This window comes from Crocodylus porosus, unplaced genomic scaffold, assembly GCF_001723895.1.
Source record: "Crocodylus porosus isolate Cpor-Errol unplaced genomic scaffold, CroPor_comp1, whole genome shotgun sequence".
Taxonomy (NCBI): Eukaryota; Metazoa; Chordata; order Crocodylia; family Crocodylidae; genus Crocodylus; species Crocodylus porosus.
In genome coordinates, this window is record NW_017728948.1 from 1408762 (window position 1) to 1428154 (window position 19393).

At 46.6% G+C, this 19393-nt stretch overlaps 1 protein-coding gene across 3 annotated transcripts in view; it reads right to left on the bottom strand.

Moving 5' to 3' along the window:
- Positions 1-19393, bottom strand: part of SFXN5 (sideroflexin 5) — a 209612-nt gene that overhangs the window by 62995 nt on the left and 127224 nt on the right. For all 3 annotated transcript variants that reach the window (XM_019552962.1, XM_019552960.1, XM_019552961.1), the window contains exons 11-12: positions 14294-14409; positions 12611-12696 (exon numbers count right to left, since the gene is read on the bottom strand). In XM_019552962.1, the coding sequence (XP_019408507.1) occupies positions 12611-12696; positions 14294-14409 (202 nt within the window). The remainder of the gene's footprint in view (positions 1-12610; positions 12697-14293; positions 14410-19393) is intronic.

Below are 19393 nucleotides of genomic sequence, written 5' to 3' on the forward strand. Positions count from 1 at the left end.
GGTCTTCAAGCGAAGGCTAGATGTGTATCTAGCTGGGGTAATGTAGGCCCAGCACTCTTTCCTGCTTATGCAGGGGGTCGGACTCGATGATCTGTTGAGGTCCCTTCCGACCCTAGCATCTATGAATCTATGAATCTATGCCACAGCGGGGGTTTCTCATTTTATGATCATAGATCCCTGGTCCGGGATGGAGGCTTGTTGGGAAGAGACAGCATCCACATCACGCCAAGGGGGAAGAAAATGTTTTCTTCTGGGATGGTTGACTTGCTGGAGAGGGATTTAAATCAGGTGCATCCCAGGGATGAGTGATCAGACGGGAATGCAAGCTAGGGGAACAGTCAAGCAGGAAGGACGTAGAGAGGGAAGTGAGGGCAGTGTTGGGAGACTGGAATGATGGAGGGCTAGCGGAGAACTGGAGGTTACCAATGGGGGACTTAAATGTCTATACACAAATGCTAGGAGTATGGGGAATAAGCAAGAGGAACTGGCTCTCCTGCTAGCAAATAGGGAATATGATCTTGTTGGAATAATGGAGACCTGGTGGGATGCTGGGCATGACTCGGTTGTATGCATAGAGGGCTACAGGCTGGGTACAGAAGGGATTGGGTGGGAAGAAGGGAGGAGGTGTAGCTCTCCATGTAAAGGAGTGGTATGCCTCCTCAGAGGCCCAAACTGGTTTGAGAGAACAGTGACTTGAGACCCTGATACTGGGGATGGCGGGGAGGGATGCTGAGAAGGGAACTTGATGGTAGGTGTCTACTACAGACCACCACACCAGGAGGAGGAGCTGGATCTGGAACTACTCAGAGCGCTGGTGGAGGCTGCATATTCAAGGGACATGGTTGTCATAGGTGACCTCAATAGCCCTGACATCTGCTGGGAGGAGCACTCAGCCAGATCTGACTGGTCATACAGGTTTTTGACCTATGTGGAAGAACCTTATTTAGTACAGGAGGTGAACGGGCTGACCGGAGGGAAGACTTTGTTGGATTTGGTTCTAGCCAAAGGGGACAACCTGGTGGGAGATCCGAGGATTGAGGGTAATCTACGAGATAGTGATTCTGAGATGAAATAATTCACTATCCGTCGTAGGGCAGGGAAGTCAGCCAGTATGGCAGAGGTGCTTAACTTTAGGAAGGCTGGCTTCAGTGAGTTTAGGAAAACAGTGGAAGAAAACTTTGGGGACAGGAACTGGAGGGGAACAGAGTTCAGGAAGGGTGGTTGTTCCTCAAAGGAGCAATCCTCAAAGTGCAGAAAAGGTCCATTCCTGTATGCAAGAAAGGTGGGAAATGGACTGGAAAGCCCTCTTGGTTTATCTGAGGAGTCAGGGAGTGCTTAAAAAAGAAAAAGGAGGCTTACAGACCATGAAAACAAGAGGTAGTCAGAAAGGAGGAATACACAAGTATAGCCCGTATTTGTAGGGAGAGGATAAGGCAGGTAAGGGCGGTGACCAAGATCAGGTCAGCAACTGAAATCAAGGACAACAAGAAGTCCTTCTTTAAGTATACAGGGACCAAAAGGAAGACCAAGGGAAATGTGAGGTCCCTGCAGAATGGGATGGGACAGCTAAGAACGGACAATCAGGAGAAAGCTGAACTCTTTAATGAATACTTTGCATCGGTGCTCCTGCATGCAAACAGCAGTCGCCTGCCTGGTTTGATACTGGACAGATGTGGGGGTAGTGACTGCCAACCAATGGTCAGTGTCAAATTGGTGAGGGAGCACTTAGAGCAGTTGAATGTCTTCAGGTCAGCAGAACCGGATGGACTAAACCCGAGAGCGTTGAGGGAACTGGCTGGGGTAATTGTGGGACCGTTGGCCATGGTATCTGAAGACTTGTGGTGCTCGGGAGAGGTCCTGGAAGACTGGAAAAGGGCCAATGTGGTGCCAATCTTTAAGAATGGGAGGAGAGAGGATCCAGGAAACTATAGGCCAGCCAGTTTGTCCTTGATACTGGGTAAAATTTTGGAAATAAATTATCAAGAAGTCCGTTTGTGAGAGACCAGCAGAAGGCACGATGCTGAAGGACAGCCAACGTGGTTTCATTGTGGGCAGGCCGTGTCTGACCAACCTCATCTTCTATGATCAAGCAACGAACCACTTAGGTATGGGAGGCATTGTTGATGTCATATACTTGGATTTTAAAAAGGCCTTCAATATGGTCTCCCATGATGCTCTTATAAAAAAACTGGGGGATTGTGGGCTGGCAGAGTCCATAGTCATGTGGGTTGGGAACTGGCTAAGGGGTAAAACCTAAAGAATATTAGTGGACGTGTCTGTATTGTCTTGGCAGGAGGTGTCCCATGGTGTCCTGCAGGGTTCAGTTCTTGGCCCCAGGCTGTTTCATGTGTTTATCTATGATTTGGAAGAGGATGTGGAAAGCACATTGGCCAAGTTTGCAGCTGATACTAGGTTGCGGACGATACTAGGTGGGGAAAAAGTGGTCGTGCTAGGGGATGGGATGCAGATCCAAGTGCACCTGGACAAGCTGGAAAGGTTGGTAGAGTGGAACCAGATGCAGTTCAATAAGGATAAATGCAGAGGGCTTCATCTTGGGTGAAGTAACCAGTGACATGACTATAGGTTAGGAGGAGATGTCCTGGCCAGCACTATGGCTGAATGGGACCTCAGAGTTATGGCTGATCACAGCATGAACATGAGCCACCAATGTGACCCTGTAGGCAACAGAGCTAATAGCATACAGGGGTGCGTTAGCTGATGCATTGCAAGCAGGACTAAGGAAGTGATACTTCTTCTCTCCTTGGTGCTGGTGAGACCCCAGCTGGAGGACTGTGTCCAGTTCTGGGTGCTGCACTTCAAAACAGACGAGAATCTTGAAAGGGTCCAGAGAAGGGCCACAAAAATGAGGACAGACTTTATGAAGAAAGACTAAGGATCTAGGACTGTACAGCCTGGGCAAGAGAAGACTGAGGGGGGACTAGAAGTATGTCGGGGTGAATATTGGGAACTGGGAGAAAAACTGTTCACTAGGGTGCCCCAGGGCAGGACAAGGAGCAATGGCCATAAACTGTTATAGGATGGTTTCAAGTTGGATGTAAGGAAGAACTTCTTTATGGTAAGACAGACCAGAATCTGGACTAGACTTCCCAAGGAGGTGGTGCAGTCCCCAACCTTGGAAGTGTTCAAGAGGAGACTGGACAGACCCCCTTTTGGGATCATTTGTTCTCAGCAGTATTTCTTCCCAGAGCAGGGGGGTTGGACTTGATGATCTTTCGAGGTCCCTTCCAGCCCTTCATTTCTGTGATTCTGTGATTAGCATCCTTTCACAAGCAAACACCATGAGTATCAAGGCTTATCCAACATCAGCTTCACTAGGCCAGCCACATCATCCAAATGTCTGACTCCAGACTCCTGAAGCAAGGTTTATTCTCCCAGATTAGTCAAGGCGCATTCAAGAGTAAGGCAGAGAAAGCACTTCACAGACGTCCTCAAGGACAACTTGAAAAAAATGCAACATTGACATCAGCTTGTGGGAGTCTATTGCTCAGGAATGCCCCAAATGGAGGAAGACTGCTGCAAGGATCTCAGTACTTCGAAACCTTTAATTAGAGGAGATGGAAAAGTGGGAGTGGCAGGAACAGTGTGTTGTGGGCCAAATCAAGAATCTGGAGCCATCCACCCTGCACAGAAACACATGCCCAAGTTGCAACAGGGTTTGTCAATCCTGGATTGTCAGCCAACTTTGGACCCACCAATAAGTTAATCGTGGAAGACAATCATCCTTGACTGAAAGGGACTGCTGAAGAAGAATCTGCATCTCCTTTACTGCTGCACTGCCTCTCAGGAATTGCAGTTCAAGCATCTCAGATCTTCATTCTCTGCTGAGGGCCAGGTCCCTTGGCCGACCTACATCTCCCACAGTGCAGTGCAGTCTCCCACCTGACTAAATTGCTTGGTGCATCCTGGAAACTGTAGTTTAGCAAGGAAACCCAACCAAAAGGAGAGAACATGGCACAAGTCATACTAACTACACTTACAAAGGTGATGTGGCAGTATAGCAAGGTGAGGCTGAATGATGCAGAGTTGACTCAAAGTCAAACAGACACTGACCTTACAGTAACTGAGTCTGAGATGTGTGGTCCAAATGGATCCCATTGCAAGAGACCAGATTCTTCTGATGGCCTCATCCACATTGTAGCTGCCCTCAGTCTCTTATCATCACCAAGGCCTGGAGGAGGGTACGTTGTGAGGGTAGGCAGTTCAATGGGTTAGTATAGTTAAAGTGCACTAGCTTCTGTAGCCAATGCACACAAGGAATAATGTGACCACCACTGCATCTAGCTGTCTTGGAGTCCCCAGCGTAAATGAGCAGGCTTCTATGGACAGCTATGTCAACCAGAAGTGGGCTTCAGCACTAGTCCACAATGATGTCCAAACTAATATCTCCAGATCCTGAGCGAGATGCCTTAACCATTCACCATTACACCCGAGATGCCTTAACCATTCACCATTACACCCAACAGCATAATCTGATGAAAAATACACCAAATCCTGCTTATTTTGACTTTGCTTCTTCCCATCTTTTGACTTAGTGCATAGCAGAAATGTCCATCAGCATGTGGATTGTGGATTCCTGGTGTGAGGAGAGGGATACTTCACATGCCAAGTGGATAGCTCACCCATCCTGGCCCATGGTGATACCTACCCTGGCTGCTAGGGAAAGTACAACATACTTGCCAAAAAAGGGGATGGAAGAATATGGTTATAGTTCCTCTGTAGCATGTGCCAAACTTCTTGTCCTTAAAACCTGCAGCTCAGAGGAAGAAACAGAGGTCACAGCAGCTGAGAAAGTAGCTCCTCGGCCCGGCTGAAAAGTGGGATGGCTTCTTTGACTAAAGACGTGAGGACTGGAGTGTGAAACAGCTCACATTATGAAGCCTGTTCTGGCCTGAAAGAGCCTTTTCTTTTCTGCATCTGAGAAAACTCTCCATAGACACTCTCAATTCTGAGTTTATTTGAAAAGGAAGCCTCTTACAATGTAAAATGGCCTTAGACAAACTATTAAGCAAGAGTCCCTGGAGAGACCAGCTGTAGTGAAGTCCATGCAGCAGAAAAGAGCCAGAGAAAGGAAGAGCATGGAGAGCAGACCCTGGCTGTGGGACAAGATCACTACAGCTCAGCAAGTGCAAGCTGCAGCAGGAGGCACTGAGCCCGTGCATTTATGAATGTGGCAAGTCAAGATGTCCCAACCCAAAGTTGCCAACACATGGTCCTGCCCCTACATGCAGCCTTGCCCCAGAAGCAGCAAATTTACCCCTGGACAACACAAAGACAATTCTCTCACGCTGCCAAATGCCTGCTGTTCAATGCACAGCCTAGGGGGATGTGTGTGTGCAGCTGTCATGATGCAATGCGTTCCCCTTGGCGCTTTGCTTCTCTGTTTGTGTGTCCCATGTGTATGTGCACATGGGTGTTGGAGAGAAAAGGAGGAGATGACCCCAGAGCAAGATGTGATACAGAAAAGTCATGAAGAGAAGGGTCTTGAAGGTGACTGCCACTCAAATAGCAGAGGGCATTTTAAGGCTGGGCCAGAATGACCCAAGATGGAATTTGGCCACGACAGTCGGGTTCACAAATTAATCTTTGAGTAAATGGGAATCAGAAGTTCCACAAGATCTTCACACTCCCTCTGTATGTGCCACACAGCTTATTGGTTTTACAGCTCATCAGACAACACAGGCTGACCTGCTTATTTTAGTCATATTCAGGGGTTTTTTTGTTTTTGGTTGGGTTTTTGGGGGGGGGTTTTGGGGGAGGAATATTTAGATTAATTTTGTTCTGCGCAAGACAATAGTTCCATACAAAGGATGTCCAGAAAGAAAAGGACAGTGGGCTAACTGCTCTTCGGGGACCAGCTCCCTCCTGGAGGCTTTCAAGTTACTCCCCTGGCCTCCTTATACAAAGAAAATTTCATGTATGTATTAAGAATGAAATGGCGAGTGGCATGACTGGGGACTGACCACGTTTTGAACACCCACACAGCACCTAAGCCCACCAGGTTTCCGGTCTTGGCAAGTTCTGCTACAGTAATATAAAACAGTGCTTTTCATTTTCTTCCTTTCTTTCAATACAGATCCCCACCCCGCCACCAGACAGATCAAGCACCAAAGTTTATGGCCCCTATTAACAAGGAGAGAGAATTTTCACACAGCCAAGCAGCATTTACACAGCAAGAACAAAGCTCCAGCTCACCAAAGCTGCGGTTCAGTACCGAGTCCTGCTAATTATTGTTTACTTTGTCCATGGAGTATTTTAGAGATGCCATCATTAACATTGGTTCAAAAAGTGTTCCCAGCTTAGCTGTCTGAACAAAGGTAGCTGAGACACTCTTAATCCACGTCAGAAGGTTTTGCAGGTGGCATCCGCCCCTTTGGAGACCACCAAGACCAAATAAGAGGTACAGCTGGGATAGTAGTGTACAGCCTCTTCTCTAGTGGAGAAAGATTTTTTCAGAAGCCAGCAAAGAGAAACCATCTGCTGCCCAAACAGTGTCACAGCCTGCTCACCTTAGCAAAGGAGCAAGCAGAAATGCTGGACCACAGGGTGACAAATGCTATGGGTACTTTCCATATGGCTAGTCAATGACCCATAGCAGATCTTTCATTGTTAAAATGCTGTGACATGGGATAATCAGGTAGAAAGCAGAGTAGATTTGCACCTTATAGACTAAATCAGAGATACGCAACCTTTCGTAAGCAGCGGCTTACTTCATCAGATGCTACGAAGGGACCACAGGGAGTTTATGCAACTCAGATTTAGTCTCTAAAGTGCAATCTACCCTGCCTTCTGCCTGACTTCAGACTAATGCAGAATAATTAAACAGCAAATGAAAATGCTACCTTGTCCCTCCCACCATCACAGAAGCACAGTAAAGTAGGGCTGGAAGGGAGCTCTGGATGTCATCTAGTCCAACACCCTCCCCGAGACAGGATTATCTCTTATCTAAACCATTCCATATAAATCCTTATCTAACCTATTCATAAAATTACATAGTCAAGCCTATCACACAACTTAATCTGCCAACAGTAAAGCACGGGGACAAAAGTGCTCATTGGCCTGCTGCTGCAAGGGTTGTTAAAATACACTTGAGGGATCCAAGGATGAGGACCATGCCCCCTGCTACAGAAGGACATCAACCCCTCCACAGTCCATACGTAGCAATGTGACCATGGGGTAAAATCCCTTCTGGACCCCAATGTGGCGATCAGGCTGACCTTAAGCTGAGAAGCAAGAACCTCTAGCCAGGAACCTCTGGATTTCGTCTTAGCAGAAACACTGGCATACCCTAGTCAAAATCCTCAGCCTTGGTTGCAGTCAACACCCAATGCTTCTAAGGAAGGTGGACCCTCCTCAACCCCTGCCATATAGCAACAGACAGGAAAGTATTTCCTTCCTGGCCCCAGGGAGCAACCAGCAAAGACCAGAAGCATGGAAAGTACCCATAGCTTAGCTTAGGCATAGCTACTCCTACAGCATCCCCAACCAATGCTTATGCAATCTCTTCCTGAACGCCTCCAGTGATAGAGATTCCACAACTTTCCTAGGCAGTCTGTTCCACTGCCTACCCATGAAGTGCTACCAAAGAGCACACACAGACCAGCAGACTCTCCCTATGCCTGAAGAAGGGTGTGCCCGAAAGCTTGCAAAGAACAATTTTCCAACTATTTAGTTGGTCTAATAAAAGATATCACATTTACCCAAAGAACCTTGTCTACCAAAAATCTAGCATTTCTCAAAAGAGCACTGGAAAACCCTGGAGACGCACATCACAGCAGAGTCTTGCATGGATTCCAGGACATAACGCTGACAGGACACGTGAGGTTGCCAATCTACCCAGGCTTCCATGTAGTGGCTGATAATTAGGCTTGATCCCAAACTCACTGAAATCCATGGGATTCTTTCCATTGAGTTTAGTGAGCTTCAGGTAAACCCCCTTATGACTAAAGATTTAAAAGCAACTGTGCTTTCCTTTCCTTTTTTAAAATAAAGTATTACTAATAATAACAATACTAGTACATTATCCTGCAGCAATGGCCCCAAAAGTGAGATGACAGTAGTGAGGACCATAAGAAAGTAGGGCTGGAAGGGACCTCACAAGGTCAACTAGTCCATCCCCTGTTTAGGGCGGGATCATCAGTGACTAAACGATCCCAGCCAACTGTCCATCCAACCCACTCTTGAAAACTTCCAAGAACAGAGATTGCAGTTTCTCTAGGTAGCCTGTTCCAGGGCTTCATAGTTAGAAAGTCCCACCTAATCTCCATCTTGAATTTCCCCTACTGCAGCTGGAGACAATTGCTCCAGGTCCTGTCCCCTATGGCCACAGAGAAAAACCCATCTCCATCTTTTCTATATTCACCCTTCAGGTATTTGAAGACTGTTACCAAACCCCCCTTCAGTCTTCTCTTCTCCAAACTAAATAATCCTAGTTCTTTCAGCCTTTCCTCATAAATCTTCCTTCCTAAGCCCCTAAACATATTTGTTGCTCTGTGCTGGACTCTCTCCAATCCATCCACATCCTTCTTGAAGTGTGGAGCCCAAAACTGGATGCAGTACTCCAGGTAAGGCCTTGCCGGTGCTGAATACAGCACAAAAATTAGTTTCCCCCAATTTGCAAGTGACAACCCTGTTGAAACAACTCAATAGACTGCTGGCTTTTTTTTTGCAACTAAAGCACGCTGTTGGCTCATAATCGGTTTATGGTCTACTGTAATCCTCAGGTCCTTCTCTGCATTACTGCAGCCCAGCTAGTCATTCCCCAGTCTGCATCTGTGCATTCAATTATTCCCATCCCAAATGTAGGATGGTTGAATCTCATCTATTGATGACAGAGCTTTTCTCCAGTCTGTCCAAGTCATTCTGGATCCTCACCCCGCTCTTTAGAGGGTCCGCAACTCCACTACCTTAGTGTCATCCTCAAATTTGCCAAGTGCAGACTTAATCATATGTTCCAAATCATTAATGAACATGCTGAACAGGACAGACTCCTGGGGAGCCTCACTTGATACCTCCTCCCAACTAGACACTGAACCATTGATGACTACTTGTTGAGCATGATAATCTAACAAGTTATGTATCCACCTTACAGAACTTTCTCTAGTCTATATTTCCTTAGCTTGTTCGTGAGAATGCTGTGGGAGGCAGTGTCAAAGGCTTGCTAAAATCAAGGTCTAAATCACATCCACTGCTCTCTCCCATCCACACAGTCTGTCATCCTATCATAGAAGGAAATCAGGTTGGTCAGGCAAGACTTGCTCTTGGTGAACTGATCCTGGCTGTTCCTGATCATCTTGTGGTGCTTCACGATAGATTCCTTGAGAACGTGCTTCATGATCTTCCCAGGTATCAAGGTCTGGCTGACTGGCCTGTAAGTCCCCGGATGTTCCTTCTCCCCTTTCTTATAGATGGATACTAGATTTGCCCTTTTTGAAGGGACCTCACACAACCTCCATGAGTTCTCAAAGACTTTGTTAATGGCTCTGAAATGACCTCAACCAATTTCCAGCTTTGGCAACTTGAAAACATCTGTCTTTAAGTAGTCCCTAACTTGTTCTGCCATTCCTCTAAGATGTTTGTCTCCATCCCTATCTTCACCGCCAAACATGTTTGTCATCTGATAGCTGCCTCTGTTTGTGAAGGCTGAAGTAAAAAAAGCATTAAATACTTTAGCTTTTTCTGCATCACCCATAACTAGATAGTCTTCTATACTCCCTAAGGGACCTACGGTTTCTTTGGTTTCTTCAGGGTCCCACCCCAGGGAGACCCCTCAGTCGCTATCACCTTTACTATTTTTGGGCAATCTCCCCTTTGACTCTCCTGCCACACCTTGATGTAATTATGCTTTTAGAAAAAGGGAGACTGCCCCAGGGCTCTCCAAGCAAGATCTCATACACACCTGTCACTGCTCATCATCTTAAAGGCTAAATACGTGGCCTCATCTCCCCTTCTAGCCATGCCCATGCCTTGCAGATATTACCAATCATTGGGCATTAAGCTCCACTTTCCAACCCAGTCAATCTCTTATCTATGGGCCTCCAGTCCCCCTCATTACAGGCCTTCAGCCCCAGTGTCAACTCCAGTCAGTGTGGACTTCTAAACCCAGAACAGCCTCTGCCACTGTTGGGGCATCCAACCCTAGTGCTTTTAACTGTTCCACCCCGACCCCTCCCCGGGGCTTGGGCCTCTCTACCTCCCCTCTTGGGTTGCAGCCTGAATTCTCCACCCCACCAGGGCTCAGGCCTCCATCTCCTTAGTAGATGTCACCTGTCCTGGGCTACAGGCCCTTGGTCTTACTTATTCTCATCCCTTCCGGGCAATGGGTGCTTGACCCTATATCTCATCCCTCATGGGCCGTGGGGCCCGGACCTTGCTCACTTTAATCATTCTGCAGGCGTGGATTTGCTCCTTGGCCTTGGCCCCTATCCTTCAGGACTTGGCCCCGCTCCTGGGCCAGTTGAAGCCTCCACCACCCCTACAATCTCAATTGCTAAAGTACTGGTGTTGCCTACCCCAACTCAGGTGTTAGTCAGGAGCTTTGCTGCAGCCCTTCTGCCCAAGAGCTCTTCTCTCCATGGCTTTCAGGTAAGACTGCCTGTCCAGCTCAGGCCCTGGGCTTATATCCTCCAAGCTTGGACCCTTTGGGGTCATGTGGCTCCCTTCATTGGTCTCCACCTGCTTCTCCTGCAGCCTGCCTTCCCTTAAGCTCCCTGCTACAGTCTTCCTCTTACTTGTGACATGCTTGTAGAATCCATTTTTATTGTTTTTCAGGTCTTTTGCCAGTTGCATTGCAAATCATTTCCCAGCTTTCCTAATTTTCTTCTTGCATGTCCATGTCTTATACTCTTCACTAGAACCCTGACTAGGTTTCCACTTTTTGTAGGATTCCCTTTGGAGTTTCAACTTGTTGAAGAGATCACTGTCAAGCCAGGCTGAGCTCCTCTTGCACTTCCCATTTTTCTGTCATATTGGGGTAGCTTGGTCCTCAGCCCTTAAAAGGACCTTCTTAAAGTAGAGCCAGCTCTCTTGGACTTCTTCACCTCTCAGACTTGTTCAGCAGGGGATCTTATTCACCAGTTCCTCGAGTCTGCTAAAGTCTGCTTTTCTGAAGTTGAGTGTCCTTATTCTGCTGTTCTCTGTCCTTCCTCCCCTTAGGATCTTGAACTGTTATCATTTTGTAGTCACTGGGCACATCTACACATGCACTTAACTGCAGAGTAGACTAATTAACTGTGGAGTAAAGCATCACCATCTACAAGTGTGACAATATTAGACCACCGTAAACTAATTAATGCTGTAGTAACATAGTACTGTTGGGGACAGTACTATCTTATGCTAGGGTAATTTACTGAGATTAAATGCACATGTAGATGCTGACCACAGGCATAAATTGTGCCCAGTCAGCCCTGCCAGCAGGGGCCAAACTCCTGCCTGGTGCCTAGTCACACAACTCTGCACTTGGAGCACCCTTGTGCCACAGCCAGCCCTTCCATTGCCCGCTGCCGCCACCCTGCTTACACCCTGTGAGCAGCCCTGGTGTAAACTTCTTCACCCTGGCTCAGATTGCTGCTGTCCCCAGTACACATGTAGATGCTGCACCCGGGAGTAGTTTACTCCAGCTCAAACAGCTTCAGAGTTTATTGCTTTGAAAGAAATACATGTGCAGATGCACCCACTGTCATACAAGCTGCCTTCCCCTTCACATTCTCAATCAATTCCTCCCTGTTTGTGAGCAGAAAGTTGAGAAGAGCTTCCCCCCTAGTTGGCCTCTCTACCATCTGCGTCAAAAAGCTATCGCCAACACACTCCAAGAATTTGCTGGACTGCTTGTGTGCTGCTGTGTTTTCCTACCAGCAGATGCCCCGATAATAAGTCCCCCAGGAGAACCAAGCCCTGTGATTTGGCAGCTTCTGTCAATATTTAAAGAAGGCCTCATTCACTTCCTCCCCCTGGGTTTGGTGGCTTGTAGCAGATACCCGCCATGACATCCCCATTGCTTCTCTCCCAGAGGCTTTCAACACTCTCCTTTGCCCAGAAGCTTTCAACACACCTGCCTTCCACTTTATACTGCACCTCTGAACACATATACATAGCCTTTATATGTAGGGCAACACATCCACCTTTTTTCCCTGCCTGTTCTTTCTGAACAAACTATGCCCATCTATGACCATAATCCAGTCAGGTGAACTATTCTGCCATGTCTTCATAATCACAATTACATTATAATTCTGTGCTTGTACTAGGACTTCCAATTTTCCCTGTTTATTCCCCATGCTTCTCATATTAGTTTATAAACACTTCAGGTATCTAGCTGCTAGTCCTATCTTCTCGAGAACATTGCTAAGGCTTTCACTGTTGCTTCTTAGTAAGGTTTTATCCAGGTCCTCTGGCTCTTTACTTACCTCTGAACTTTTGTCTCCATCCCCTGGTGAACCTAGCATGGACGTGTACTGCAAAACACTTTAATATATTTTTGTCCTTGCCCAGCTTGGTAAGAATATTTCCTCTTAAATCACATTAAATTGCACATCTTAGCCCGTTTCCTCCCAAAACCTTTCCCTCTAAATTTCACCCTCCATCCCCCAATACTTACTTTTCCAGGATGGACATAATAATTGGAGGTAGAACCAGTATAGGCATTGGCAGGACCACTCTAGTCAAGGCTGTCTCTAACAGTGCCTGAAAGTTAAGAAGAAAAATGTAGGCATATGTATTTAAAAAAAAACACTTAGAAGTGTCCCAGTATTTGCTTCCATTGAGCAGTCAACCCAGAGGGAAAGAACTAGCATCCCTGACATTTCTATGGTATGCATACTGGTTGGAATATACTTTCCAACCTCTATACCAGTTACTTGCATATACTAGATTTTTGCCCTTTTACTGCAAATTATGGGCCTGGATCTGTGTTCAGTTATACCAATGCAACTGAGCCCTACATATTACATTATTAACTCTATTATTTACACTTCAGATTAAACCCACTTGGAAACAACATGTTTCAGTTTGACAGTCAGAGGAAGCTCAGAGTCAAAGATACATCAGAACAGGAGAATAAGAAAAGTCACAAAGCAGTCACAAGCAGATGGCAGAGTTTAGAAGGTGCCAGGGGGGAGTAAGCCAGGTGTGAGCAAGTGAATAAAAACAGCTGGGGTCTCCTCCTAAAGGCTTGGTTCATAGTTGTTAATACAGCTTGGCATGGCAAGGGTTAAATCGCGATTCAGCTAGAAAACCACCTTTCCTCATTTGTAAAAAGGTGTAAGTTATTTTTCTGCTTCCTATTCAACACCAGCTTCTGGGCACATAGAAATCCACACAGAAATGTGGATTTCTCCACATAGAAATCCTCAGACAGGAAGGAATAATCAGATCTTACTAAGAAGAATTCAGCAACTTTAAGGGCAGAGAGGATTATCTAATCTTTATAATCCTCTAATCTAACCCTTGCATAACACAAACCCAGATCTCCTGGCTGGTGTAAAGCAGTACTTCTCAACCAGGGTGATGTGAGATCCTTTTAAGAGTGATGTGCAATGTTAGCATTGGTAGGTGCACAAACACCTACACTTTTCACAGGATAATCACAAGATATACCCAGCGATTTCAAACAGTGTCAGAACCATTCTGCCCCGTTGTGGGCTTGCTGAGTTCTTTGCAACAAGAGAATTGCTCTATTATTTTTCTGTAGGCGAAAAACAAATGAAAGCTAAGAGCTGGCATTTTCCGAGGGGGGCCTGAGAACCAGCAATGTAAAGACGTCACGAAAAAGCCAGTCTACCATGTTCTGAAGGAAACTGATCCAGTGTTACATCATGCTCACTACTAAAAGCTCAAACCTTATTCTGAATCTGAAGCTGTCCAGTTTCACTTCTAGCTTCTGCACCCCCTTACACCTTTTTCTGTTCTTCTGGTCAGACAACAATCAGAACCGTGGCTGCTATTTCGACTGACCCTTTCCACTCGCACCCTTGCTCAGCCCAATCAAGTGAACTGATTCAAATGCTCCAAAGTCACTTCTAGGCATCTCATTTGTTACCTCTATGTTGGTGTACCCCAAAGTCCCTGGATATGGGAATACCCTGTTGTGTTTGTCTGTACACATCTTGGGTGATGGATAAGACCCAGGACTTCCAGTTATTTTTTTAAAGAAGCTGAGATGCTTCTTCTGGTTTAGAAACATCCAAGCAGGGTTCCTACAGCCAAGGGTTTTGAGAGACCTAAAAAGCCAGCTCTGTGCATGCATGTGCTTGTGGCTGCATGGAGCATGATAGGTACATACATGTTTGGCAGCAATTCTGGAAGATCCAACGATGTTTCCATTATTGTCCAGGACGTCAATCCCCTCTTCCAGCTCTGTGTGCCTCATCAGGACTACGTTGCAGATATTGGCACTAGCTGAGAGCAAGAAAATCACAAAGGTCAGTACTGCCTCCATAAGGATCCAGGGGACACTTTTCCACCCTGACACTCCAGTTGAAAATCAAAGGACCAGTGCCTGCTCGCAAGAACATCCATTTGGTCAGTAGGGCTGTCCAGGTGTGCACTCTGACCTCCACCGTGGGGTTTCTGAAGGTGGAGGGGTTCACACCTGTAATCAGCATTACACCCGGTTAACTGAGAGGAGGAGAATGCACTGAAAGCATGCACTTTAACTGACAAAATAATTTGACGTGATAGAAACCTGTTGGAAACAATTTCATTGAAGTGCAGGTATGAAATTTAGGTGTCTTAGATCTGCTCTGATGCACACATGCAAAGTTTGGGGGCATCTAACTAAAACAGGTTTACTTCACATTTGCGTACACCTAGTTAACCTGGTTCCTGTTGAACTCCCACCATGAGTTGATAGCCTTAAATGAAAAGCAGATGCTTAGATTTGGTTTCCTTTATTTTTCTTAATTTAAGACAGCAACTTGCCTGATACTCAAATTAGGCATTTTCCAAACCCCCAGTGCTTAATATCTTGATTTTCAAATTTGTAACATGACAGAAGTTCAATGCACATAACCTGCTTTCAAAATGGCTGAAACTGGTTTAAGATAAATCTGGGTGGATGTAGTATCAGGCTTAACTGATTTAGGTTAAATCAGTTCATTGAACTTGTCCCAGATCCTCTCTAGATTCAAGTTAACTCACAGTTTCACAGCATCCCAGGCTGCTTTGCAGGGTGCACGGGCCCAAGCTGTCTACTCCAGCCGAGCAGGGAGGTGCGCTCTAGCACCCCTCGGCTTCTGGCCTGGGCCACTTAAGGCATGTGGCTGCATTTCCAGAATCAAAAGTGAAAGTCTATTGATTTGCTTATCAGTTCAACCTACACAATTTAGGCCAACCTGCAAAGACTGAATCCACTCAACCTTGGGCTTTTTGACCGTCTGTACTCTAACCTAAATGCTCCAAGACTTGATTGACAAGGAATGAGTTTGATCCCTCTCTGCTCTGCATGTATGCACCAGGATTTGCAGTGCCATTTGCAATCAATGCTACTTAGCTTGGTCTACAGTTGAGAGAAGAAGGAAGCAGCATTGTAGGGATGGAGGCAGCCCTCCATGCTTCTGGGGCTAAAGAGGCAAGTCAGATAGGGAAGGAAAAGAATGAGGTTTCTCTATGTAGAAGATCTTGCTCACAATGCTCCTAAATAGAAAGGAGCTTAAATAGCAAGGATAGGGAGAGATGGCACTCTGAAATAGGGATTTCACATCTTTACAAAGCCCTTGAATACCAGCTGAAGGTACCAAGGGTGGGGAGGGAGAGGGGCGCAGATGGATATCTATACTGCATCCCTGGGACTTCAGAGCAGCAAACTCAGCACACTTCCCCCAGCATTAAAGATGCCTGAAGATGTATTTAGTTAAGAAGTTAAAATCTAAAGGTTTGGGGTTGTCAGGTACACTGGGAGAAGGCCAAGGTGAGCAACCTTTGTGCTGGTTTTGTAAAATAAGTTCCCATCTTCCTTCCTGCCTTTGAAACATCAGCACCTACATGAAAGATTATGAACAACAGACATCAACTCTGGTATACAAAGAGCAGAACGAGCCTACAAATGAGATACAAAGCCTGCTCCTGCTCTTATAACAGCTCAATGGCAGTGAAGTCAGCATTAGGCTCATGAATGAGAAATCTGCTGAAAATCTAATGAGAGACACTAATAAGAAAGGCCAAGTATTGTAAGTATAGACTGATGAGGTGTGGATCCAGATGCAAACAAAGACAATCAATGGCTTCAAATAATTGGAAAAATAAAACCTTCCTCTTAAGTTTAGTCTTTCAATGCTAGTAACTACCACTTTTATCTATTTTAAGAGCTGGAAAGTCATTTTATTTCTTGGTCTCCCCACTTCTTTATAAGTCATATGCATAAAATATGGCTTTTAATGCAGAATTTAACCAAGAGCTTAGCTATATGGGCCAACAGGATTCCTACAAGCACATGGTAATGGAATCACAAATGGCCTCTTTCAGATCAATCTATATAGTAAATGTTCTCTAAAGAGGAGGTCAGAGCAATGCCTCTGAGGGACACAAAAGCCTGCTGCGACGTGTACCAGTGAGGAGCTCCACTGATCACCTGTACTAAGAACTCCCCTACCCTGGGGGTCTTTAAGAGGAGGCTAGACATACACCTGGCTGGGGTCGTCTGACCCTGGCACTCTTTCCTGCCCACAGCAGGGGGTTGGACTTGATGATCTGCTCAGGTCCCTCCCAGCCTAAACATCTATGAATCTATAAGGCAGCAGTTGGCAACCGATGAACCACAGGGTGGATCCACGCTGAAGCACAGACAGCAGCCTAAGCAGCAGGGGCAGCATCCCTAGGGTCCTAGGACCTGCTTTTTCCATTTATTCTCTATCCAGCATCTGCTGACACTCCAGCCCTCCATGCTCTGCTCTTATGGGCTACCAAATTTAACTCTTTCCATTGCCGCCAGCCACTTGAATCAGTGGCGAGGGTAAGCACAGGTGTAAGACATTTGGACCCCCGGTAGGATTTCAGACCACAAGGAGTGGTGGCAGGTAGCAGCAAAAGGTTGTTGACCCCTGCTCTAGGGGTTATTTTTATTTTAATAACACTGGGCACATTCATTATATAATCGGCAGTTTTCAAGAGGAGCCAGAGATAATTTTTTCCCAGCCTGAGAAGTCCCAGAGGGCAGCAGATCCCTTTGGGACCAAACAACAGACTCCTACTTGAAAGGCAACAGGAGTTTCTCACTGTTTTGGTGCCGATTTTACTGATGCAAAATGTAATTCCACAAACGTGTATTAAACTGGCAACGCTCCAGCACAGGGCAACAGCTGCAGGTAGCAAGAAGGCTGGAGTAATGCTGTGGAGTCAGTGCCTGACCTTGGCAACTCACATAACTCTTCTGTGACTTGGTTTCCCCACCTGTAAAACAGGCATAATGAAACACTGTAAAGTGCTTTTGGGCTCAAAAGAGGATACACGCGAGAGCAAAGCTAATGTATGATCATTGCTCCAGCCTGCAATCTCTCATCAGTCTACTTCTGCTGAGACTTCACTGTTGAAGTAACCCCAGCTGTCAGTACTGGAGTCAGCTCCTGCAAGAGTTCATCTCATGCAGGTGACAGCAGCCACGCTGCAAAATCCACTGAGGAGATTACTGCAGAGAATGACTCTTAGCAGTGGAGACGTCCGTTAGCTCAAGATTTAGCTTCTATGTCCTGACAACCTAGTTATCTTGATTTCAAAGCACCTCCATCAGCCTCTCCCTCCGCAAAGCGAGGATGTGTGCAGGCAAGGTAACTCTGAATTCTCTGCCTCTCTTCTGAGCACAGGCCAATTATCAGAGGCACACTTTCCAGTTGCTTGCACTAGGCCTGGAAAGCAGAGCAGTCTTCAGTGTAGCCCTGGTGAAAATTCTCCATTATCCTCGTATATGGCGTGCAGTGGACTACAAGGACACGACTGCCCCTGGGAAGACTGGGTTCAAGACAGGTTTGTAGGAGGAGTCATCTTGCCTTGAGCTGGGTACACGCACAGTCCACATCTTGCTACAGCTTGACATGTAATGAATCCTCTCTGAGGAGGTTCTCTCCCACGTGGGCAGGGCTTCACATGCCAGGGGAGGAGAGGCTAGCTGGGGTCTCCCCAGATAACATCAGGCACAGACAACCTCTGAAATCCGTATCTTGGAAGAAAATGATGTCTCTTCTTGGCCAAATCTGAATATATGAGATGCTAAGAATATCATGGTAGCCTACATCCTACTGGTACATCCATCGTTATTATTCGTGATTTCTTCTTGTCCAACAATTCCAGTGTGACAAGCACGCGTTTTCTTCTCAGGTTAAAATATTCATGTGCGCTTTGTGGAGGCAAATGGTAGGCAGGCGTGTGTCAGTGATGGCTCCCAAGCAGTTGGGAAGCACCATTTCTCAGAGCCAGCTATCGGTTATGGGCATTAGTAATCTTCACCACCTGTGAGTTCACCGCAGCAACAACCTGAATCTCACGCCTGCAGTGCAACACTGCCAAGAACTGACCTGACAATGCCAGGCCAAATGGCACCGACCTGTAGCTAGCCAATGCAGCCAGCTCCCAGATGGCAAAAGCAACCTGCTATGTGCTGGTGTAGCCTCCCTCTGCCTGGTGTCAAGTTCAGACACCCTCCTTGTCCAGGTCTATGACAGTATTGTTCCTCTTGCAGAAGTTCTGCAGCCAGCGTCAGTCGCTGCAGGTTTGCCAGATGATGTGGTTTGGCTCCAGACGGCCAGCATGGGGAGATCCACCAACACCTAGATCATCCATCATGCTGCATGGTCTCAGCAACACTTGCTGCTGATTTCTCTGGGTGACAAGTTGCTGCTGAAATGCCCTCCAGTGCATGTCATACCCTGCAATTGCCTGCTGTTCCCCAAATAAGAACTGGATGAATGCCAGCAGTCTCAGGTGAATCCCTCCCTTGCTAACCATTTGATGAAGGCCAGGACCAGCAGTGTGGAACTGAGTCTTATCGAGGTGTCCTTTAGTTTGCTGGGCTGGCAGGCTAAGAAGACTTCTGTACAGGAGCCCAGAAAAGATGGACAATGTCTCCTACAGTGCAGTGAGAAACAAGTTGTAGACTAGTACAGCCCCCTGCAGTGCTAAGGAAAATGGGAAGGTGATGGCTTGTTCCTCCCTGCCCTCCCCCCAGGGAATCCTAGCACCAAACACACCTTAGTACATCACTAATGTGCATGCAGCCACATTGGTGCGGCTCAAGTGCAAATTAGCCACATGAGCATTTACCCCCCAAGGTGGCTACGCCAGGTTCCAGTGCATGGGTGGTCAGATTTGGTCCCCTCTGCAGCCTTGGGTTATGAACCATACTGCGATGTGCAGGACAGTAGGAGCCTTTCAAGCTGGAGGCCCATGTATTTCA